The following is a 24,795-nucleotide window of genomic DNA, read 5'->3' on the forward strand; positions in this document are numbered from 1 at the left end:
GGGTAAAACCCAGGAATCATACTGCATCTCCTCATTCACTCTCCCACTTGTCTAAGCAACTATTTTATACCTTCCTTCTCATCTTCAATAACTCCTCCTTCATTCTCACCCTCAGCTGATGATCTGATTTCCCATTTATTGAGAAAATAAAAGTACTTAAAAGACCTTCTACAAGCTACCACACCCACATCTACCCATCTACTTCTATCTTTTAAAAAATTTTTGTGTTTATTTATCTTTGGCGGCACTGAGTCTTTGTTGCTGCCTGTGGGCTTTCTTTAGTTGCAGTAAGACAGGGCTACTCTTCAGTTGCAGTGTGTGGGCTTCTCATTGTGATGGCTTTTCTTGTTGTAGAGCACAGGCCCTAGAGCATGCAGTCTTCAGTAGCTGTGGTGTAGGAAGGTCAGCAGTTGTGGCACACATGCTCTGTGGCATGTGGGATCCTCCCAGACCATGGAACAAACCCATGTCCCCTGCATTGGCAGGCATATTCTTAAACACTAAACCACTAAGGAAGTCCAACCTGCACCTATTTTTAACAGTCTATCTTCCCTTCTATTGCTAAGGATGAACTATCTGTACTACCTAAGACTAATTCTTCATTTGTCTAAAATATATTTTTCAATTCCTTTCCTCCAATTTTCTTTTGTTAAAACCAGCTTTATTGAAACATAACTCACATACCATACAATTAACCCATGTAATGTGTACAGTTCAATGTTTTTGAACTATATTAACAGGACTGTGAAATTATCATCATGATCTAATTTTGGAACATTTTGGTCCCCCCCAAAAGAAGTTCTATACCCTTTAGCAGTCAATCTCTATTTCCCCCCTATATTCCCCAGTCCTAAGCAACCACAAATCCTACTTTCTGTCTCTAAATTTGCCTATTCTGAACATTCATATAAATGGAATCACACAATAAGTGGTCTTTTATGACTTGGCTTCTTTCACTTAACACAACATCTTTAAGGCTTATTTATATTATAGAATACATCAGTACATTTGCTTTTATGGCTGAATAATGTTTCATTGTATGGATATACCACAGTTGGTTTATTCATCAGTTGATGGCTACCTGGATTGTTTCCAATTTTTTGGCATATATGAATAATGCTGCTATGAACGTTCCTATACAAGTTCTTGCATAGACATATGTCTTTACTCCTCTTGGGGGAAGCTGTAGGGTTATATGGCAATTCTATATTAGCTTCTTTCAGTTCAGTTCAGTTCAGTTCAGTCGCTCAGTCGTGTCTGACTCTTTGCAACCCCATGAATCGTAGAACACCAGGCCCCCCGTCCATCACAAACTCTCGGAGTTTACTCAAACTCATGCCCATCGAGTAACAAACTGTTTTCCACAGTGGCTGCATTATGTTTCATTCTTATTGGTTATGTCTTAGGACTTCTGATTTTCTCTTGTGCCTACTCCAGTCAGGTTTTCATCCTGTGGACTTACTGAAGTTACCAATTACCTCTGTATGGCTTCAATCAGTGGTTAATTTTTAGTCTTCATCCTGCAAAGCCTATTAGCAACATTTGACTCAGACAGTCTCTCATTCTTCACTGAAACTCGTCATTTAGATTCTAGGAAATCAGTCTCCAGTTTTTCTTCTACATAGCTGAGTTTCTATCTATTCTTCCTCTTCTCCAGCTTCTAATCACGGGCATGTCCCAGATTCAGTCCACTGATGTCTTCTTTGTCTACGTTCATATTATTTGTGACTCAGTCTAATGATCCTTTATATGATAGTTACTGTTCCTAAATTTGTATTTACAGGCTAGACATGCACTGTCCAACACAACAGCCAGTAATGACATGTGGCTATATTAATTTAAATTAAAATTAAGCATTCAACTTTCCTACAATTTAAAACGTAGCTAAATATTCACTACATTTTAAGAGATCAAGAGCCATATGTGGTTAGTGGCTATGAAACTGGACAGCCCAGATAAAGAACATTTCCATCAACACACAAAGGTTCACTGTACAGTGCTGATCTAGACCTGTCTTCTAGGTTCTAGATTTATATATCCCACCGCCTCCCTGATATCTCCACTTTAAAGTCAATAAACATCCCCAAACCAAAATCCTGATATTCTTCCGTAAACATGTTCCTTCCATTTGTTCCTGTTTCAGTTGATGTTAATGCCATCCTTCCAGTTGTTCAAGCCAAAAATCACTGGGTAACTCGACTTTACTCTCACTCCACATTCAACTAATCAGCAAATTCTGTCAGCTCTATACTCAGAATCTGACCATATTTTATAATCTCATTTCTATTACTCTGTTTGAAGCCAGAGAATTCTTGTTAAACTCAAAGTCAGATCATGTCAGTTCTCTGTTCAAAATCCTTAACGGCTTCTCAGATCACCCACAGCAAAAGTCAAAGTTGCTATAAAAGCCTAGGATATTCTATGAGATAGGATTCCATTATCTCTAATCTCCTCTCCTGACACTTCCCCTTTGCAGTCCTTGGTAGTCCTCTGGCTGTTCCTCAAAACCACTAAGCATATTTCAGCCTTTTTCTATGAAATATAATTTAGAAATCACAAAGTTTAAGAATCACCAAGCTAGAGTAAAAGAGGTAGAAAACAGAAATTCTATTTTCAGATATCTAGTTTTGAAGTAATCTACACTTAATGATGAGGTTCCTAGCCAATGAATAGGATTAAATTATATTAGTTATATAAGTAAAAAGGTCTTCCAAAAGCTGTAATCTCAATTATTTCACTAAACTTACATCTCACCAAAAAATCAGTTAGCTAGTTGTCTGGAAGAGCATAGACAAACTAATCAGCTAATAAGGTCTTTTTAATAGAAATTTAATTACTAAAAATAAGAATATGGATTAAGATTTCTCATTTGGTAACAGTGCAAATATATAAATTCTTACTTGTTAAGTTGTAAAAGACCTCAGTGTGATAAACAACTACCTGCTCTGTAAACAAGTTCTGAATGCAGCTGATCTGCAAACTGTGTATTATGGTCTGTTTTGAAATAGGAAGCTTGCATAAGAATGTAACTCAATATGCTGCTTCCTTCATCAAGAAAAACTGGCTTCAAAAATATTTCAGATGGACTAAACAGTGTGCTTCCTATAGTAAATGTTTTATACTCTAGTACAAGCCTCTATTTCACTGCAGACTGGTCTAACATTTTATTGACTGGCATAGGTTCGTGAACCATATTTTGGGTAGCACTGCTCTAAATCACTTTCTGGGTTTTAATTCAAGTCTATTCAATATTTTTAAACACTCTCTACATGCACTGTTAGAGTTTCTATGCCATTTCCCATTCTGTAATTTATTGGAATTAATATATACCTTGTTGTTTTCTAGATGTCACTAGTCTCTTTATTTACATTAAAGAATTTTAATGCTGGTCAGAAAGAAGTCTGTACCATCCAAGAACAGAAACACACTAATAAAATTATTTAGTTAAGAGATTAAAAATAGCTTCAAAAAGGTGAAATTTGGTAATATAATAGCTTTGAAAACTTTGTTTTATCTTGAAAGAGATATAAAAGTCATTCACTTTCAACACTAACCTAAATATTCCATCAGCTGTTCAGCAGTTATGATTTCCATCATCGGTGGAAGTTTCACCTGAAAAACAAAGTATTTTTTCTATAAAATCAAATGTTTTAGGTAATTAAAGTGTTTCTTCAGTCAGAAACACATGTATATATATTATATGTATCTACTATATGTATACCATACTCACTTTAATCTTTAATACAACAACAGCTTTGTTGTATTAAAGATTAGTTTAACACAATCCTATCACCATAAAATTCAAGATCTCATAGAATCACTGAGAAATCTGTTTTCAAAAACAAGTGCTATGCCTTTCATCACCCATCCTGATTGTCATTAGGCACATGCAACAGTGTCCTGTGTGACAGAAAATGTGGTTAAAGGGCAGGAAGTGGCACCAAACATGTTTTGACAGATCAGCCATGAAGCAGTTTTTCTGAACACAGCTCAATATCCCATCACTTCAGTCTACCTTGATCATTTTTTGTTGTTGTTGAATAGCTAAAATGAATATAGTATAAAGGATTGGTCATAAACTGAAGTATTCATACTATATGAGCCCACCTGTAAAATTAAAAAAAAAAAAACAGGCAAAATAAACTACACTGTTTAGAGCTGCACAGGTACTAAAAAAAGAAAATGGATACTATAAAAATCAGGACTGTAGTTAACCCTAGGAATAAGGGAAGGGGTTATAGTTAGAACGAGACATATAAGAGGCCTCTGGGGTGCTGGCAATGCTTTGTATCTTGACTTGCATGGTAGTTCCACTGTTTGCTTTATAATTAACCTGTTAAACTGGACATCTCTGTTTTATGTATTTTCTGTGCTACATGTCACAATAAAAAGTTTAGAAGTAGATATATATGTTACAGTCACATTTAAGTCTCAAAAGTTAATTCAGCTGCAACACAGTCTAAATTTTTCAAATGAATTATCAGCTGAGTTACACAGATATTACAGCCAATGATTGTAAATATTTTAGCTGACTTATTTAAAAGGATACTTCTTGGTATATTCATAGAAGAAAAATAAATACTATAGGATGAAAACTCAAAGGAGTTAACATATCAACGATAGAATAGCAGTATAATTCAAAAATCTTCAAGAATTAATATTTTAAGAATTATTTTCTGTTCAATCAAGGAAATCATTTAAATCAGCAATTCCTCCAACAAGTGTTGAAGAAGGTGCTCTGAGTATTTATGTTACCAAATGTAGTAACAGTATGTGACATCTCTACCTCTTTGTTTACTTTAATCAATGAATAAATAAGTCCTAAAAAAGATCCTTGTAAAACAGTTTTAGACCCTCTCAAAGCATACCAGACAGCTAGAACGGATGAGTTAGTCATCCAGTGGCTTTATCATTCAGTGAAAACCAAGAGACTGCATGGAGGTTTTGATCATTACTTGATTCTAAATAATTTTTATTTTCTAAGACATTTAGAAAAACTGTAATAGATTTTTCCTTTTGGCTGCACCATGTGGCATGTGGGATCTTAGTTCTCTGACCAGGGATTGAACCAATGCCCCCTATAGTGGAAGTACAGAGTCTTAACCACTGGACTGCCAGGGAAGTCCCAGAAATTGTAATATACTTTTTTTGGTGCAGTTTTAGGTTTACAGAAAAGTTGAGCAGAAAGTACTGACAGTTCCCATAAATAGTATTATTTTTTAAATTGAAACTCATTGGCAAATTAAAGTCTCCTGCTTTTCTAAATAAAGTTTTATTGAGTGTCACCCTCATTTGTTTATGTACTGTCTTTGGCTGCTTTGACTATAATAGCAAAGTTGAATCTTTGCAGCAGAGACCAGGTACAGCCCATAAAGCCTAAAATATTTACTATTTGGTCCTTTAGAGGAGGGCTTTCCAGGTAGCACTAGTGGTAGAGAACTGGCCTGCCAATACAGGAGATATAAGAGACGTGGGTCCGATCCCAGTCAGGAAAATCCCCTGAGGAGGGCATGGCAACCCACTCCAGTATTCTTGCTGGAGAATCACATGGACAGAGGAGCCTGCCAAGCTACAGTCCATAGGGTCGCACAGAGCTTAGACACAACTGAAGCAACTTAGCACACATGCACCTTTACAGGAAAAGTATGCTGAATGCTGCTTTAGATGATTTTAACTGCTTTTAGATAATATTTCATCAAGGTGTTTCAATAACACTTTGAAGGTCTGATATTTAAACTAGTAGTTTACATACACTGTGAATATTTACATTCTGAATAATTGTCAGACCAATCTGAAAGCCCCATTTACACCTAACAATGCTTTTTGAATAAAATAAGACCTATACATTCTTTTATTCCAGACAAATCCAGTACAGAAATACATTCACTAGAGGGCTTCCCTGGCAGTCCAGTGGTGAAGAGTCTACCTGCCAATGCAAGGGACACGAGCTTAATCCCTGGTCTGGAAAGATCCCACATGCTGTGGAGCAAACAAGCCTGTGAGCCGCAACTATTGAGCCTGTGCTCCAGAGCCTGCAAGCCACAACTACTGAAGCCCACACACTCCAGAGCCTGTGTTCTTCGGTAAGACAAGCCACCACAATGAGAAGCCCGTGTACCACAACTAGAGAATGCCCCTGCACAGCAACAAAGACCCAGAACAGCCAAAAGTAAAATAAATATATATACTAAATATACATTTTACTAGAAAATTCCATAAACAAACCGCTTATCCTCTTTTGGTCAATGTAGTGATCTTACTATAAAATTGTCAAAATAAGAAAGCAAAGCACTAACAAGTATATGTATTTGGGAAATACATTCTATAATCCTAGATTTCTGCAAATAGATGATTTCAGGTTTTAGTCTTGAAATTTCCAAATAATAACAGCCACCTACCACATCTTGTTTCAAGCATTTGAAACAGGAAATGACAATCTTTATATAGATTTTAGAAGTGAGACAACAAACATGTAAATATTTTAACTATTCCCAAGCATACTCAGTAGTATATTCATTTCCTGAATCTTAGCCAACTAAAAATTCTGGATGTTCATTAAACCAAGAGATTAAAGAGTACAATAGTGAAGAAATGCTTGTTTCCCACTAATCTTTAGGAACCATCAACAGATTTTAGTTTTTTTTTAACCACAAAATGATCTTCCTGAAAGCTTACTTCTCTTTTTGCTTCCCTCTGCCACCATCACCACAAAAGCAAATGCCAAATATTTTGTTAATGATCCTAAGACTTTCTTTCCATTGTCTCTTTAGAATTTATTAAAGGAAAAAAAAAAAACCCACAAAAACATGTTATGGGAAAGCTAGCTTAGAATACTGGGGGAAAAAAAAAATCAATGAAACTAAGAGCTAGTTCTTTGAGAAGATACAACAAAATTGATAAATCTTTAGCCAGACTCATCAAGAAAAAAAGAAAGTGGGCCCAAATCAATAAAAATAAAAATGAAAAAGAAGGTACAACTATCACTACAGAAATACAAAGGATAATAAGAGAGTACCACCAACAATTATGCTTCTGAGGTGGCACTAGTGGTAAAGAACCCGCCTGCCCATGCAGGAGACACAAGAGAGGCAAGTTCAATCCCTGGGTCAGGAATATCCCCTGGAGGAGGAAATGGCAACCCACTCCAGTATTCTTGCCTGGAGAATTCCACGGACAGAGGAGATTGGTGGGCTGTAGTCCATAGGGTCACAAACAGTTGGCCACGACTGAAGTGACTGAGCACACACCAACAATTATACTCCAATAAGACAGACAACCTTCGAAGAAATGGACGAATTTCTAGAAATGTATAATTTCTCAAGACTGAACCAGGAAAAAAAAGAAAATATGAACAGATCAATTACCTGTAATGAAACTGAATCAGTAACTTAAAAAACTCCCAACAAATAAAAGTCCAAGATCGGGCTCCCTGGTAGCTCAGTGGTCAAGAATCTGCCTGCAAATGCAGGAGACACGGGTTCTGTCCTTGATCCAGGAAGATCCCACATGTCACAGAGCAGCTATGCCCATGTGCCTCAACTATTGAGCCTAAGCTGTAGAGCCTGGGAGCCACAACTACTGAGCCTACATGACATAATTATTGAAGCCCAAGCACCACAGAGCCTGTGCTTCACGAGAAAAGCCACTCCAATGAGAAGCCAGCACACTGCAACTAGAAAGCAGTCCTTGCTTTCCACAACTGGAGGAAAGCCCACACAGCAGCGAAGACCCAACAAAACCCAAAAAAACAAAAACCTATTGATTAGGTGGGATACTGGTCAACCATGTATCAGTAGCAAATAATTGTATGTGTGGTGTCTGCTGTTTTACAGTTTTGTTTCCAAGCCTATTGATGTTTAGTACAATATTATTTTTAAAAAAAAGTCCAAGATCAGATGGCTTCCCAGATGAATTCTAACAAACATTTAGAAAAGAGTTAATACCTATCCTTTTCAAACTATTCCAAATATTGCACAAGAAAAGATGCTTCTGAACTCATTCTATGAAGCAAGTATCACTTTGATACCAAAACCAAAGATATCACACAAAATGAAAATTATAGGTCAATATCACTGATGAACATAGATGCAAAAATCCTTAGCAAAATATCGGCAAACTGAATTCAATACATAAAAAGGATTATACACCATGAACAAGTGGAATTTATCCCAGGAATGCAAAGATGGTTTAGTTCAATATATGCAAATCAATCAATGTGATACATCACATTAACAAACTGATGAATAAAAATTATATGTTCAAAAAAAAATTATATGTTCATCTCAACAGATGCACAAAAAACTTTTGACAAAATTCAATATTCATTTACAATAAAAGTTCTCTACAAATTGGGTACAGAGAAAACACACCTCAACATAATAAAGACCACTTATGAAAGGTCCACAGCTAACATCATACTCAATGGTGAAAAGCACTTCACCATTTCTTCTCAGATCAGGAAGAAGACAAGGATGCTCACTCACACTTTTTTTTTTTTTTTTTTTGGCTGCACCATGTGGCTCTGGGACCTTAGTTCCCCAGCCAGGGATTGAACCTGTGTCCCCTGTAGTGGAAGTACAGAGTTCTAACCTCTGGACCTCCAGGGAATTTCCGTCACCACTTTTATTCAACATAGTATTGGAAGTCCTAATCATAGCAACCATGTCAGAAAAAGAAATAAAAGGAATCCAAACTGGAAAAGAGGATGTAAAACTGTCAATGTTTGCAGATGACATGCTATACATAGAAAATCCTAAAAACACCAAGAAACCACCAGAACTCATCAATGAGTTTGATAAAATTGCAGGATACAAAATTAATATACAGACTTAAAAACAGTAACACTTTCTTTCAATGAAGTCTTATATAAAACATCATCTGAAATATATTTTAAATGAAGAACTGGCAGAACTTTATGACCAATGAAAAGTGGAGGATAATGAGAAAAGAAAAACTAACTCTAAGGTTGACTCTAAGGTTCAGGAAACTCCAAAAGTTAAGATCCCTACACCTAATGAAAATAAAAAATTTGGTAAGTTTGTATAAGAAATGATATCTGCTTCATAACTGTGAAATGTAGTTTGACATTCAAACAGAAAGTTGAGTTGGAACTCAGGAGACAAAGATTTTTAATTTGTCCATGAAGTATTTGATTCCTATGCTGCAGTCTACTTTTCATTACTTATGGTAAAATGGATCACTAAATAATACAGTTTCTTGGAAATTCCCTGGTGGTCCATGGTGAGGGCTCCACACTTCCAGGACAGGGAGGCCCAGGTTAGATCCCTGGTCAGGAGACTAAGATCCTGCAAGCCATGCAGTGTGGCTAAAAAAACAATTTTTTTCTCAGTTCAAGTTTCACTGATTTTGAATATGCAGTAAATCATATAGTATTCATGAGTTTTTAAGTTCAAATTGTAAAATAATTGCACTGCAAGTACTGTTAACTGGAATCAAAGAGAAGAATGTAGGTTTTTTTCAAAATAAGAGCTAAAACACTTAAGGATCCTTTCAACATGCCTTTAATTCTGGCTCCAGCAATTAAACATGTATTACAAGCTATTGTGAATCATGTTTTATATTCTAATTTCTTATAGGTAATATTAATTTATTATTAAAAATAATTACTGTACTTAAAAAATACTAAAAATTTACCTTTCTACTTGCCATCAGTATTTCATATCAGGAACATTTAATAAGAGACAAGCTTTAACTTCCAGCAATTTGCAACACTTTTACCATCAATGTTTATCATAACTCAAACCCCACACTCAGAGTAATATCGAGGCCTATTTAAAAATGCTTAACCATCAGAAATTATAGATGTATCCATATGTATTAGATTTTCAAGAATGTCCTATTTTACACGCAATTCAAAGGATTATAAAACAATGAAGAATGTTGTTCCAGAGAAATTTCCCCAGTAAAAGATTCATGAGTAAAAGAAGACATCTTTAGTTCAAATTTCACTGCACTTATACTTAAGCAGCTGAGCAAGCTTATCAAAGCCGAAAAACCTACTAAAGAAAAAGTAAGTGAAATTTTTATATTAATTGCTTGCAAGATAGATGAGAACAGGATAAGGTAAGAGACCAGTTAGAAGGTACAGAAGATGGAAAGTGGCCTGAATTAGGATAGTGGCAGGACAGAGAAAGCTTACTAATTTTTGAAAATATTAAAGAATATAATCAATAAACTTTCATGGTTAAGGCAAGCTCACTCACCACAGAACTCAAGAAAGGCTCTGAAATTGGAAGTGTCAGAGAATTCAGAGGACATGAGATAAAACATATGCGGCTGAAAACAGAATGAATCTGTACAAAGAGTAGATCCCCAGGATTTCTTCTAAGGAATCGTGATTCATGACGTCTATTCCTGCTTCTCTGACTTTATCACTAGCTCTTCTACCACCCTGGTTTGTCCCAGACCTGTTGTCCACCAGGTGTTATCTTTAATTTTAACTTTCCAACCAAATATCTGAACTAAGAGCTCAGGTTCTGGAGTGGGTATCAACTTACCTTGGGTAAGTTATTTGATCTTTATATACCTCAATTTTCTATGTATGTAAAATAGGAACAATATCTACACAAGGATCTTAAGATGTGGCTGAGAAAACTAAAACAAAATGCATATAATACATATAAAATACTTAGCAGAGTATCTGGACAAAAATAATTGAGTACTTAGGGTTATAATTATTAATCTTAGGTGGTACCCTAAGATTACTCATACTACTTGTGTGTGAATGCTACTTGGGAGTCAACATCGACAAGGATGGAAGGAGAATGGGAAAGTTTTCCACTGAAGGACTACTCATAGCAAAGGGAGAGGAAAACAATGAGGACATCACTAATAAGACAACCACCACAGGGAGTACTCATAATATCATCTGCCCATTTCCACTTTATCTCACAAATCCAGAGATATTACACCAATCCTAATTTTTAGGACTGACTGGAAATAAAAACTTCAGAAGTCTTGCTTGCATCTTTTGTGTAAACAAACTTCACCACGGTGTGAAGTTTTTATCTCTCCTTAAAGGATCTATATTTAAGAACAAATATGGCTGACAGAGGCTAAAATGGAATCTTTGGCTCACCATCTGTTTTTCCATTTTTCTAAGTAACACACTTGGCCGAGAGGAGCTACCCCATGCCCGAGGTCAGGGACGGCAGCCGGGAGGAGCTACCCCATGTCTGAGGTAAGGTGCAGCAGCTGCGCTTTGCTGGAGCAGCCGTGAAGAGATACCCCACATCCAAGGTAAGAGAAAACCAAGTAAGAGGTAGGCACTAAGAAAGGGCATCAGAGGGCAGACAGACTGAAACCACAATCACAGACAACTAGCCAGTCTGATCACATGGAACACAGCCTTGTCCAACTCAATGAAACTAAGCCATGCGGTGTGGGGCCACCCAAGCCAGAAGGGTCATGGTGGAGAGGTCTGACACAATGTGATCCACTGGAGAAGGGAATGGCAAACCACTTCAGTATTCTTGCGTTGAGAACTCCACGAACAGTATTAAAAGGCAAAAAGATAGGACACTGAAACATGAACGCCCCAGGTCTTTAGGTGCCCAATATGCTACTGGAGATCAGTGGAAAAATAACTCCAGAAAGAATGTACGGATGGAGCCAAAGCAAAAACAACACCCAGTTGTGGATGGGACTTGTGATAAAAGCTATAAAGAGCAATATTGCATAGGAACCTGGAATGTTAGGTCCATGAATCAAGACAAATTGGAAGTGGTCAAACAGGAGATGGCAAGAGTGAACATCGACATTCTAGGAATCAGCGAACTAAGATGGACTGGAATGGGTGAATTTAACTCAGATGACCATTATATCTACTAATGTGGGCAGGAATCCCTTCGAAGAAACGGAATAGCCATCATAGTCAACAAGAGTCCAAAATGCAGTACTTGGATGCAATCTGCACAACGACAGAATGATCTCTGTTCATTTCCATGGCAAACCACTCAATATCACGGTAATCCAAGTCTATGTCCTGAACAGTAACGTTGAAGAAGCTGAAGTTGAATGGTTCTATGAAGACCTACAAGGCATTCTAGAACTAACACCCCCAAAAGATGCCCTTTTCATTATAGGGGACTGGAATGCCAAAGTAGGAAGTCAAGAAACACCTGGAGTAACAGGCAAATTTGGCCTTGGAGTACAGAAAGAAGCAGGGCAAAGGCTAATAGAGTTTTGCCTAGAGAATGCACTGGTCATAGCAAACACCTTCCTCCAAAACAACACAAGAGAAGACTCTACACATGGACATCACCAGATGGTCAACACCAAAATCAGATTGATAATATTCTTTGCAGCCAAAGATGGAGAAGCTCTATACAGTCAGCAAAAACAAGACCAGGAGCTGACTGTGGCTTAAGATCATGAACTCCTTATTGCCAAATTCAGACTGAAATTTAAGAAAGTGGAGAAAACCACTAGACCATTCAGGTATGACCTAAATAAAATCCCTTATGACTATACAGTGGAAGTGAGAAATAGATTTAAGGGACTAGATCTGAGAGTGCCTGATGAATGACAGACGGAGGTTCATGACATTCTACAGGAGACAGGAATCAAGACCATCCCCAAGAAAAAGAAATGCAAAAAAGCAAAACGGCTGTCTGAGGAGGCCTTACAAACAGCTGAGAAAAGAAGGGAAGCAAAAAGCAAAAGGGAAAAGGAAAGATATAAGCATCTGAATGCAGAGTTCCAAAGAATAGCAAGGAGAGATGAGAAAGCCTTCTTCAGTGATCAGTGCAAAGAAATTGAGGAAAACAATAAAATGGGAAAGACTAGAGATTTCTTCAAGAAACTTAGAGATACCAAGGGAACAGTTTTATGGAATTCGAAGTCAAGTGGGCCTTTAGGATGCATCACTACAAACAAAGCTAATGGAGGTGATGGAATTCCAACTGAGCTATTTCAAATCCTAAAAGATGATGCTGTCAAAGTGCTGCACTCAACATGCCAGCAAACTTGGAAAACTCAGCAGTGGCCACAGGACTGCAAAAGGTCAGTTTTCATTCCAGTCCCTAAGAAAGGCAATGCCACAGAATGCTCAAACTACCGCACAATTGCACTCATCTCACAGGATAGTAAAGTAATGCTCAAAATTCTTCAAGCCAGACTTCAGCAGTACATGGAGCGTGAACTTCCAGATGTTCAAGCCAGTTCCAGAAAAGGCAAAGGAACCAGAGATCAAATTGCCAACATCCGCTGGATCATAGAAAAAGCAAGAGAGTTCCAGAAAAACATCTATTTCTGCTTTATTGACTATGCCAAAGCCTTTGACTGTGTGGATCACAATAAACTGTGGAAAATTCTGAAAGAGATGGGAATACCAGACCACCTGACCTGCCTCTTGAGAAACCTGTATGCAGGTCAGGAAGCGACAGTTAGAACTGGACATGGAACAACAGACTGGTTCCCAATAGGAAAAGGAGTACGTCAAGGCTGTATATTGTCACCCTGCTTATTTAACTTATATGCAGAGTACATCATGAGAAACTCCTGGGCTGGAAGAAGCACAAGCTGGAATCAAGATTGCCAGAAGAAAGATCAATAACGTCAGATATGCAGATGACACCACCCTTATGGCAGAAAGTGAAGAGGAACTAAAGAGCCTCTTGATGAAAGTGAAAGAGGAGAGTGAAAAAGTTGGCTTAAAGCTCAACATTCAGAAGACTAAGATCATGGCATCTGGTCCCATCACTTCATGGCATATAGATGGAGAAACAGTGGAAACAATGGCTGATTTTATTTTTCTGGGCTCCAAAATCACTACAGCTGGTGACTGCAGCCGTGAAATTAAAAGATACTTACCCCTTGGAAGGAAAGTTATGACCAACTTGGACAGCATATTGAAAAGCAGAGACATTACTTTGCCAACAAAGGTCCATCTCATCAAGGCTATGGTTTTTCCAGGGGTCATGTATGGATGTGAGATTTGGACTATAAAGAAAGCTGAGCGCCAAAGAATTGATGCTTTTGAACTATGGTGTTGGAGAAGACTCTTGAGAATCCCTTGGACTGCGAGGAGATCCAACCAGTCCATCCTAAAGGAGATCAGTCCTCGGTGTTCACTGAAAGGACTGATGTTGAAGCTGAAACTCCAATACTTTGGCCAATTGATGAGAAGAGCTGTCTCACAGGAAAAGACCCTGATTCTGGGAAAGATTGAGGGCAGGAGGAGAAGGGGATGACAGAGGATGAGATGGTTGGATGGCATCACCGACTTAATGGACAAGGGTTTGGGTGGACTCTGGGATTTGGTGATGGACAGGGAGGTCTGGCATGCTGCAGTTCATGGGGTCACAGAGTCTGACACGACTGAGCGACTGAACTGAACTGAACACTTGGAAATCCTCAAAAGAGCTTTGTGCCTGCTTTAGGAAAAGGGGAATATGAGAAAATTTGTATGGCTACAATATTCCTGTAAGTCAGGAAGTAAAAAAGAGAAAGTAATACTTATTCAAAACTAAGAAGAGGTATCTGTGAAAAGTGTCCAAGAAAAGAAAAGTCACCAGGAGGGAAGGAGAACTAGAGCAAAAGCTTTCTGGGAAGAAGCACAGCCTCTGCAAGTAATAATGAGACAGAGAATATGTCCATTTGAACTTCACTGAATTTTCTGCTAATGGCCTTCTGCTCATTTTGCTATTGCATTGCTCATCTTTTTCTTTCTAATTTATTTATCTATTTTTAAATATTTATTTATTTGGCAGCATGTGGGATCTAGTTCCCTGACCAGGGATGTAACCCATACCCACTGCATTGAAAGCATGGAGTCTTAGCTACTGGGGCACCAAGGAAGTTCCTTTTCTAATTTATGGGGGTTCTTTGTAAATTGATAAATTAGCCCTTAGACACATACAGTAGTCTAGCAGATAATTCCCTCAGTTTGTAGTGTGTGTTTTGACTTAGTTCCTGGTGAAGTTTTTTGGGGGAAGGGGTATATTTTTGTCTTTTTTTTTTTTTTTAACCTTAAGCTCTTTGCTTTTTTTACTGAATCAAATATATCAATTCTTCTTTACAGTTTCTTGATAATGTCTAAACCTAGGAGCAACCAGCCTAATATAAACAAACTTAAGAATCCTGGTGTTCCTCCCGTTATGTGGAGTAGATCATCACTTCAGCTCCTGGTAAGCAAAGAGAGAAGAATTTTCCACCCAAAAGGGCTAGGCAGGAGAAAAGATGTGCACATCCTAAATAGAAGGTACTGAAGCACATCTTAAATAGAAGCACATCTTAAATCAGAACAGTGCATTTAGTCTTCCACTAACATGTTAAGTACCAATTAGGTATCACAATACTATATGTCCTCTACTACAAGTACAGTATAAGTTATATATACATATATAGGTCTATATGGACTTCCCTTTGGCTCAGCTGGTAAAGAATCCACCTGCAATGCACGAGACCTGGGTTTGATCCCTGGGTTGGGAAGATCCTCTGGAGAAGGGAAAGGTTATCCACTCCAGTATTCTGGCCTGGAGAATTCCATGGACTATACAGTTTGCAAAGAGTCGGACACGACCAAGTGATTTTCACTTCATTTCATATGTCTATATATATATACATATATTTTTTTGAGTATGTGGGCCTTAAACCTATATTCTTTCTATAAGAATACAAAAGTGTGACAAAGGAGGGACTCCCTCTGTTATTAAACATATCTCCTGATATAAAAATACTAATGCAGAAGCTTTTAAAAATGTTTTGTAATGCAAAAGTTAAATCATATGCAAAAGTAGAAAAATAACAGCATAATGACAAGTACGCATCACTCAGATCTAACGTTTATAGTATAGGCCAGTATCATCAGAAAGTAAATTTTACATTTCTTCTGACTTGTTGATTTTTATAAACATAACTGATTAATTGGGTCACAGTCCTCAAGTAAACCTATAAATGGCATTGTGTTTGATAGATAAAATGAAAGACTAAAGAAAAATCATTTAAAAACCACCAAAACCAGTCTGTTTTAAAGAAGCAAATGAAAATGTGTTCCAAGACATAAATTTGAGTCAATTTACCTTGTGTCAGTTAAGAGAATTAGAAAATTTGAGCTCAAATTAAATTAATGAACAGATTTCCTTCTTTATTGATTTATTGGATTATCATGGCTCAACTATTTTACAGATTATTAATGATCACCTATTTTCCATCAGTCCTAAACCAACACTTCTAATTAAAACTCCAACATTTCCAAATCAGTACTTACCATATTGGATAATTTTACCTGTCATCTCTCACTCAGAGACATGGCACTTCCTTCCTTTGAATACCTCAAATCCTCCTAATGTATTCAGTTTATTGATTTCTTTCTTTTTTTTAAAGTTTCCCAACCAGGGACAGAACCTGTGCCCTTTACAGTGGAAGTGAAGAGCCCTAACCACTGAACTGCTAGAGAATTCCCTATTGATTTTTCTCATTGCTTCATTCTCCCTAGAAAGAGATGATCAACTCTTTTACTTTGAACCCTTAACTCCACTGACTCTCAATGAATCAACACTTGAAAAACCCAATACTTGATAATGCTAACCAGCCATTCTTCCTGCTCTGGTTTCCAGAGATAAGAGAACTAATGGGGGGAGGAGCAAAATGGACATACTAGAAGTTTTAAAAGAGCACCCCAATTTATCCATGGCCACCTACAACTTTCTACTTATGTCTCAATTCCTAGGCATAATTTCCAACGAGATGAGAACTTCTTTAAAATACAACATAATATTCTCACAAAATCACACTTTGATGCTTTGCAACCTCTCCTCTTAACTACTGACAAGTTCAAGAGTTATTACTGATGAGATCAACGGTCATTTTGCCAAAATTGAGAATGAGGCCTCAATTTTCACTTCTCTCTCCATTTTAATTAACATAACCTTGTCTTTGTATCTTCTATTACTTCAGGGTAAAAAAAGATTGTTGTTCTTTTCCTCTGAAGAGAATTTTACCACCTCTGAGGATTCTATGATATCCTAACTTTGTAATGCCCTGTTCTCATACCTGTCCTTTTTGGCAACAATCTTTCCTACTTCACCAGTTCCTTGACACTGTTGCATTTGACAATAAGTCACTTAAAAAAAAAAATTAAGAGTCTCTCCCCCAGACTACTGTTATGACATTGTCCCATTTCTAGTTTTCATTTACATCTCAAATTGGGCCTATACTGGTTTCTTTTATACTCTTTCATCTTTACTGCTTAGCATTCCCTTCTCCCCACCAGCTTTATTTATTTATATTTATTTATTTGTCTGTGCTGGGTCTTCACTGAGGCATGTAGGACCTTTTAGTTGCAGCACGCAGGATGTTTAGTTGCGACATGCAAACTCTTAGTTGCAGCATGTGGGATCTAATTCCCTGACCAGCGGTGGAACTCGGGCTCCTCTGCACTGGGAGTGCAGAGTCTTAGCCACTGGGCAACCGGGGAAGTCCCTCCCCAAATAGTTGAGAACTACTGTTCACCATTTTCTATGGAGAATTAATTTATTCTCATAGATACCATACTTAAATCTATGCAATAATTCTCCAATTCAATTTTTCCCATAATTTTAACCTCTTTTCTGAGGCCCATTCTAATCTTCTGAAGGTATAATAAACATTTATATTTTTATGACTTACTGTTAGTAAGACAATTCCAATCCGACACAACCAAACTTTGCATCAACTTTCCCACCTAAAGCACATTCTCTATCTTTTGAATGATCCAAGCAATTCTCTATTACTCAAATTGGAAAAAGTGTCACATCCTTAATTTCCTATATCCAGTTAGTAGTCAATTCATCATTTAGGCTGTGTGACACTATCCTCATCAAAGAGAAGGGGCAAAGAATTCCCCATCCAAAAGAGTTAATCTCATCAATTCTTGTTGCTACACTCACTACAGTCTGACTTCTAGTTTAATCTCAAATGAAAAGATCTCTTTCATTCCTTTATCCAATAATTTATAATAGCTTCGTACTATCAACTATATATAAAGTCTAAACATGCCTAGTGATGGGTCCTCTGAACTCTGACAATTGCCTTCATATCCTGAAAGAAAGTTAAGTCACTCAGTCATGCTCAAGTCTTTGTGACCAAGGACTCTAGCCCACCAGGCTCCTCTGTCCATGGAATTCTCCAGGCAAGAATACTGGAGTGGGTTGCCATTTCCTTCTCCAGGGGGTCTTCCCAACCCAGGGATGGAACCCAGATCTCCTGCATAGCAGGCAGACTCTTTACTGACTGAGCCACCAGGGAAAACTTTCAAACTCTATTTACTATTTTTCTCTACAACTGCATTTCTCAAACTTTTTGGTCTCAAGACCCTCTTCAGTCCTAAAAAATCACTGAGGATCCTAAAAAGCTCTAGTTTAAGTGCATTCTATCTATCAACATTTACTATACCAGAAATAAAAATTGAGAAAAATTTTAAACACAAGAAAGCAGAGCACACATTCCATTAACTGTCAGGGCAAGGATGTCATCACACATCATACAGTTTGGAAAACTCTACTGACACTGAAAGAATGAGTGTGAAAAAGGCAAAAAACAACTAAGTACTATTCTGAACAGTGCTGACCTCAGAAACCCTGGCTCACTTTTAGGACACTGCTCTATCCAACCTTGCTTCTCTTAATACATCTCCCTATCAATCACTGATGATTACTGATGAGTAATTTTTGTGTGCATCAATAACCTTAAAGCAGAAAAAAAAAACAAGGCAAGAACCAAAGACTTATACAATAATCCTGAAGCTCTTTAGCATGCTTTCTCATTCAGAGTCTAACCTAACATCAATTTTATTCCCTGCTACTGCCATTTCCTTCTCCTCCTCCGCCGCACTCCAAGGTTGGAATCCCCAAATAAAACAAACGTTTTTCTGCTTCAACATCTTTGAATACACTATTCCCTCGGCCTGAAATGAATTTCTTTTACTCACCCATCAGACCCATGAGACCCATCAGTATATAGGTTACCTCTTCTATGAAGCTCTCCCTTAACACATTCCACTCCCACTTACACTTTTCTCTGTAATTCCATACCATAATTCCACACTGCACTGGGATTATGGTTTATATGTCTGTCTCTGAATCAATACTAAGCTATATGAGGGCACTCTTGCATCTTACTCATCTCTGTATTCTACTATCTCACACAAAGTGGGAACCCAAACGTTATGGTCATTCACTTGAAGCTGTCTTTCAAAGACCAATCCAATGCTCATCTATCCTCAAATATTTGAGACCACAGCACTTGCTCTTTCCTTTGAGCTTCTGCAGTAGTATGTAGAAACTAGGAAGTGAGAAAAGCCTAAAGGAAACAGTTACTCCTTCAGACAAACAGACTGGAAACTTTGGCTTATAGGATGAAATCTAACTCCTTAGTCTAACATTCAAGGTCCTTCATCAAGTGGCTCTTCACCTTTTCAATCTTATTTTCTATTATCTTGCAATATGAACTTTCCACTCCTGTCATCCAAAACACATACACACACGTATTATTCATCCTGTTTTCATTCCTTTTTGTTTATATGCTTCCCTCTCTCAGGATTCCCATTTTTCTGTTATTTTAAATCCTACTTTTTCCTTAAAAGCTTCCTTCAAGATATAAAAATTTCATGAAGCTCTCTGGAACTACGCCAGACTAAAGGAAAATTTCCCCTCTTGGGATGTCTAATGCATTTCAATCTGCGTCCTATAACCTAGTATTTATAGTATATTGTCTTGCATTGTTCTTTAGTAATTTCAAGTAAGTCAATGCTGCAGTTCCAAATAGCTCAACAGCTCTTCAAGAGCAAGCAATCTCCACTCAAAACATTTGAGTGCCATTATGTACTTGATACTGGTAAGATTTCTAATCTTATTTCTTTTGCATTATCCCTTGCTAGACAGGAAGATGAGGGAATTTCATAAACACTATTCCCTTTACTTGATTTTCTTTCTAACTGGTCACAAGAATCCAGGTTATTTTTTTCTAGGGAACATTTTACCTATAGGTACAGCTCTCAATTTGACAGCAAAATATATGCTCTAAAATGCATCTTCTCAGCACTCTAAAACTGCAAGCTTAAATAAGACACTTCATGTACAGGTAACTTACTCCTGAGTCCTCAGTATAGTTACTTTTGAAGGGCCCTTCCCTCTTTTGCTCCTTTATCTTGAATATATCTTTTCTTATTTGTTATTATAATTTTAGCTCTCTTAACACATTCTGTGTGGTTACGGGTAATACTGCTAGACTATTTAACTAGAGTCAAAGAAATGAGGCAAATAAAAACCATCCATAAAATAAAAACAATCTTTGAAAACCAAGAAACTATGGTAATTAGGTCTCAGGCCATTACTTTTCCTTAAATGGAATTTGTCTAAGGGGCCACATCTTCCCTATTACCACGTCCTTAAGTATCCACACCCAAATGGAGCATAAACATAACCATCAAAACTTGCTCCCTGATATAACGGATTGAGGATAACTTCTGAAGATGATTTTGTCCAATTCTTCACGCCTCTGCATATGGGATAAAGTCAGTAAGAAGGAATAACAGAAAAATATAGTTAAAAAATAATAAAAAGATTTAGGATCCTCTAAGACCTGGCTGTTTCCAAGTGTATCAGCCACAGCTGAATGTTGAACGCTAATCACTAAACGCTAGAAGAGAGATCTTAGGTTGCCAGCAGTTCTTTCTGACATACATATGAGAATATTCCTTTAAAAAGACAATCTCAGAGTGAGTTTCGTGTAAGAAGAAACGGGGATTACTGATGAATGAGGAAAGAAAGGAAGAAGATATCAGCTGACAATGCAGCAACTCCCTCATCCCCTTTTACCCCTCCCCAAAAGCTGTAGGAAATAGAAGCTGCGGAATGTACCTTCCAGGCCAGAAGCAAAACATTGAGGATGGCCAGTAAAGGGCAGGGGCCATTCTCATTCTGGGTGATGATAGGTGTGTTCTCTTCCTTCCACTGGATCCACTTGATATGATAGACAGACTGTCCCGGGAAGCGTTCCTTGGAGGCCGCCAGCACCTGGGCTGTCTCCCCTTCCTCCTCCTCCACCTCCTCCTCTCCACACAGGGGCACAGCCCCGGGCAACACCGCCGCGCCCTCCTCCTCCTCGGGGACCCTGTTCTCAGCTCCTTCCTCACTATTAAACTCGGAGCTACTGGGAAAAGAATGTAGGTTAGAGAACGACTCCAGGGAGTCCAGGCTCGGCGACTCCCCAGGAGGGCTCGGGTCGCTGCAACTGCTGCTGAGGCCGCCGCCGCTGCTGGGCTCTGAAGAGCCCGCGGCCGCCGACTCTTCCTGGCAGGTGCCGGCGGGATCCGGGCGGGCGCCCGCTTCTCCGGCAGGACCCAGCCCATGGTCAGCTCCGGCCTCGGCTGTCTCCGGGGAGGCGGTCACCTTGTGTTGCCCTCCTAGAGGCTTCTTCTGGGCAGCAGGACTCTCCAAATCGCTCTCCTTCAAGTCCAAGCTCGGGAGCGAGCTGCAGGGTACCAGAACCTGAGGAGAGCCAGCGGGAGAAGCCGAGTCCGAGAGGCTCCTCCCGGCGGCCACCGCCCCCTGCCCCTTCCCGCCGCTGCTCTCCGCCGCCCATACTCCAGGACCATCCCCAGCGGCGAGCCTGGTCTCTTGTTGCCCTTCCTGCGGAGAACCTGTCCCTGGCGCTGGCCCGGCGGCCACCCCGTGTTCTAGCGGCTGCAGGCTCTCGGGGCCGCTCTCCATACCCAGCCGCCCGCCCCTCGCTCTAAAGAGACCGCGGCGGGTTCTCCTCAGACAGCGCCTCAGACGCCATGACAGCGGCACTGGCAGCTACAGCGCCCTTGCGCGGCCTCGGCCAGGCACGTCACGGGGGAGGGCATCGGGAGCGAGCGCGCGCGCCGCCGCGCTGTCCGTGGGCCCTGGGCGTGCCTGCGCGCCGCCGGGTGAAAGGGACACTCACAGCGACCGCCCACGGGGCTCCGCCTCGCCTGCGGGCCCGCGCGCTCTGGCCAGCGCGGGGAGTGGAGGGCGTGGCTAGGAGGGCGTGGCCAGGAGAAAAACATCCTCTCATTTTGTGGCCGGAAGTTGAACTCTGGGGCAGCTAGACCGCGCGCGGCTTCTTTAAAGGAGAGCGGGGAGGCGGTCAGCTCGGTAGTGACCCTTCAGAGCTGAGTCGTGTGTGGTTCAGCCTGGGGCTGAGGGATGGGGAGTTGGCAGCAGTTGTAGTATTTGGAAAAGAACTCGTCCCTGAAAAGCTCCGATTTGTTTCCCCAGCTTGTAATATGGAAAATTGAAGGAATTTCTTACGAAATGTAAATTTTAAAGGCTGGGATCCACTCAAGGTGTTTGGATTACTACAATGCACGATTTCCAGTCTCTCTCGGTTTTGGCTGAGAAACATCCTGCTCCTCATAAGCTACTGGGGAAAACGTTCGCTCTACATGAGGCGTCAGTGCGTTTGTGGATATTGGCCTGCGCGGCAAAAAAAAAAGTGGGTGATTTGGGCCAATCATAATAAATTAACTTGTGCTTGCCTTAGCCAAGTCTTTGCGGTTTTAACTTGGCCTCATTTTGCATGGAGTGGGAAGTGCCTGTGTCAGGAAAAGTGAGTTTTCTATTGAGTGTACTCCTCTTAAGGACATTCAGTTTTCAGAGAGGGCAGAGTAGGCTGGTGCTACTCTGATCTGTGATCTGTTCCTGACGGGGGCTTTTTTCTTTTTTTTGCCTTTCAACCTTCTTTAGGTAATGGGGATCCGAAAATGGTAAGACATATCTTCCTTCCTAGTCAGATACATCAGTTCCTGATATCTAACAGAATGTGGTCTTTCTGTATCTCTTGATTAGAGAAGACAGACAAAGTTACTAAGCAGTGTTTCATTCACTTTAACATATTTCAGTACCCATTACATTGCTGGATTCTGTGGCACTAGGGACGCCATGGTGAATAAGAGGAAGGGCTCATATCTTCTTGCTGTTTACTGTCTGATGTTTTTTCTTATTGCTACATTTTTGATATTTGCTTGGGAAATACTATTTCCTGACAATGCAGAAATGACGTTCCTTCCACCTTTTTTACAGTGACATAATATGATACTTATCCAACTCCTGGCAAAGAGGAAAATTAGAAGAGATAATAGAAAGCTTCTTTAGAGTATTGAATTTAGGAGTTTTGTGTGTTTTTGGTCTCCGTGTCAATCCATAAGCAATAAATACTATTGTTCAGATTAGAATCTTTCCCTGAAAAAGAATTGCAAATGTTAACAGATTAAGATATATGTTGCTGGATTAAGCACTCTACAGTATTTAAGATCATTAAGTACAAGTGAGAATATTACAGATTTCAGGAAATTCAGAAGTCAGCATGCTGCCTTGATTTTAAAAAGGATATTTATAAAAGTGTATTGCATGAAAAAATTGAATAGATGAATCATTTTTACAGGCCAGAAACCATAGTAGAGCTAAAAATCTTGAAAGTGCAAAAGGAAAAAAAAAAAAATCTTGAAACTGCATCTCAAATAATGACCATTCACCATTTTTCAACTGCTACTGCTACTGCTAAGTCACTTCATTTGTGTCCGACTCTGTGTGACCCCATCCCTGGGATTCTCCAGGCAAGAACACTGGAGTGGGTTGCCATTTCCTTCTCTAATGCATAAAAGTGAAAAGTGAAAGTGAAGTCTCTCAGTCATGTCCGACTCTTGGAGACCCCATGGACTGCAGCCTACCAGGCTCCTCCATCCATGGGATTTTCCAGGCAAGAGTACTGGAGTGGGGTGCCATTGCCTTCTCCAACCATTTTTCAAAATTGCTACTTAAACCTTCTTGCTCTTGTAGTTTTTATTAATATATGTTTCAAATGTTCACATGCATAGTTAAATGGCTTATCTATAATAAAAACAGAATCAGGTTTTTTTTCATAGCAACTATATAAATCAAGATGACCAAATATATATATTTAAGTTTGTGAAAATGTGCAAAGTATTTTCTAAGAGAGGTGGCCAGTAGCATCTAGGGAGAAATGTCAGAAGATACTAAATTGGAAAATATCCCATTCTTTTTTGCTTATTTGCATCTCTAGTTAAAATAGATCATTTTAAAAACAAACTTGTTATTATCCATAATTTTTAATTTTTTTTCAGGGTTACAGATGTAATAGCCTTAAAAGTCAAATGTTGTTGTTATTTAGTGTCTAAGTCCTGTCCCATGTTTTATGACCTCATGGACTGTAGCCCACCAGGTTCCTCTGTCCATGGTATTTCCCAGCAAGAATACTGGTGTTGTCATTTCCTTCTCTAGAGGATCCTCCCAACCCAGGGGTGGAACCTGCATCTCCTACATTGGCGGGCAGGTTCTTTGTCATTGAGCCACCAAGGAAGCCCAAAAGTCAGATAGTTTATGTAAAAAAGCAGTTACTGCTCTATCTCTCCACACTGATGCAGTCCTGTTCAACACCTAGATGTCTTTAGCTCCTTATCCCCATATTTCTGAGCAACATGATTACACTCTGATGTCTTCATTTAAAAGTTGTAGATATTGTTTATTGATTTAGTCCTATGAGAGATGAGGATTTAATTTTTTTCTTTCATGCCACTTTTTCCTTCTTTTGCTCCAACCTCCCAATTTTTTTCAAAACTTTGATCAAAGTACTCAAAAGGTAAAGCATTAGATTTATTCACCACAAAATCAGGTATTTTACTGTGACTGTGATTACTTTTTTTGCTAAAGTTTTGTTTTCCCTGGAATTAACAATTGCCTTATCATTTTGTTGCATGGCTTTAAAGCTCTTCACCTATCACGAACTCAGCCAGACTTAGCAGTACTGTCA

The 24,795-nt window shown here is 39.0% G+C and overlaps 1 protein-coding gene across 2 annotated transcripts in view; it reads right to left on the reverse strand.

Annotated features, from left to right (window-relative positions):
* The window catches only part of MINDY2 (MINDY lysine 48 deubiquitinase 2), a 75,895-nt gene extending 53,973 nt beyond the window's left edge, over positions 1 to 21,922 (reverse strand). The window contains exons 1-2 of one of the 2 annotated variants that reach the window (XM_043471835.1): positions 20,862 to 21,922; positions 3,555 to 3,612 (exon numbers count right to left, since the gene is read on the reverse strand). In XM_043471835.1, coding sequence (XP_043327770.1) covers positions 3,555 to 3,612; positions 20,862 to 21,713 — 910 coding nt within the window. In that variant the 5' untranslated portion in view covers positions 21,714 to 21,922. The remainder of the gene's footprint in view (positions 1 to 3,554; positions 3,613 to 20,861) is intronic. The other variant, XM_043471834.1, reaches the window with a different exon arrangement.
* Between the last annotated feature and the right edge of the window lie 2,873 nt (positions 21,923 to 24,795).

The sequence above is a fragment of the Cervus canadensis genome, chromosome 6, assembly GCF_019320065.1.
Source record: "Cervus canadensis isolate Bull #8, Minnesota chromosome 6, ASM1932006v1, whole genome shotgun sequence".
In the NCBI taxonomy this organism is placed as follows: Eukaryota; Metazoa; Chordata; class Mammalia; order Artiodactyla; family Cervidae; genus Cervus; species Cervus canadensis.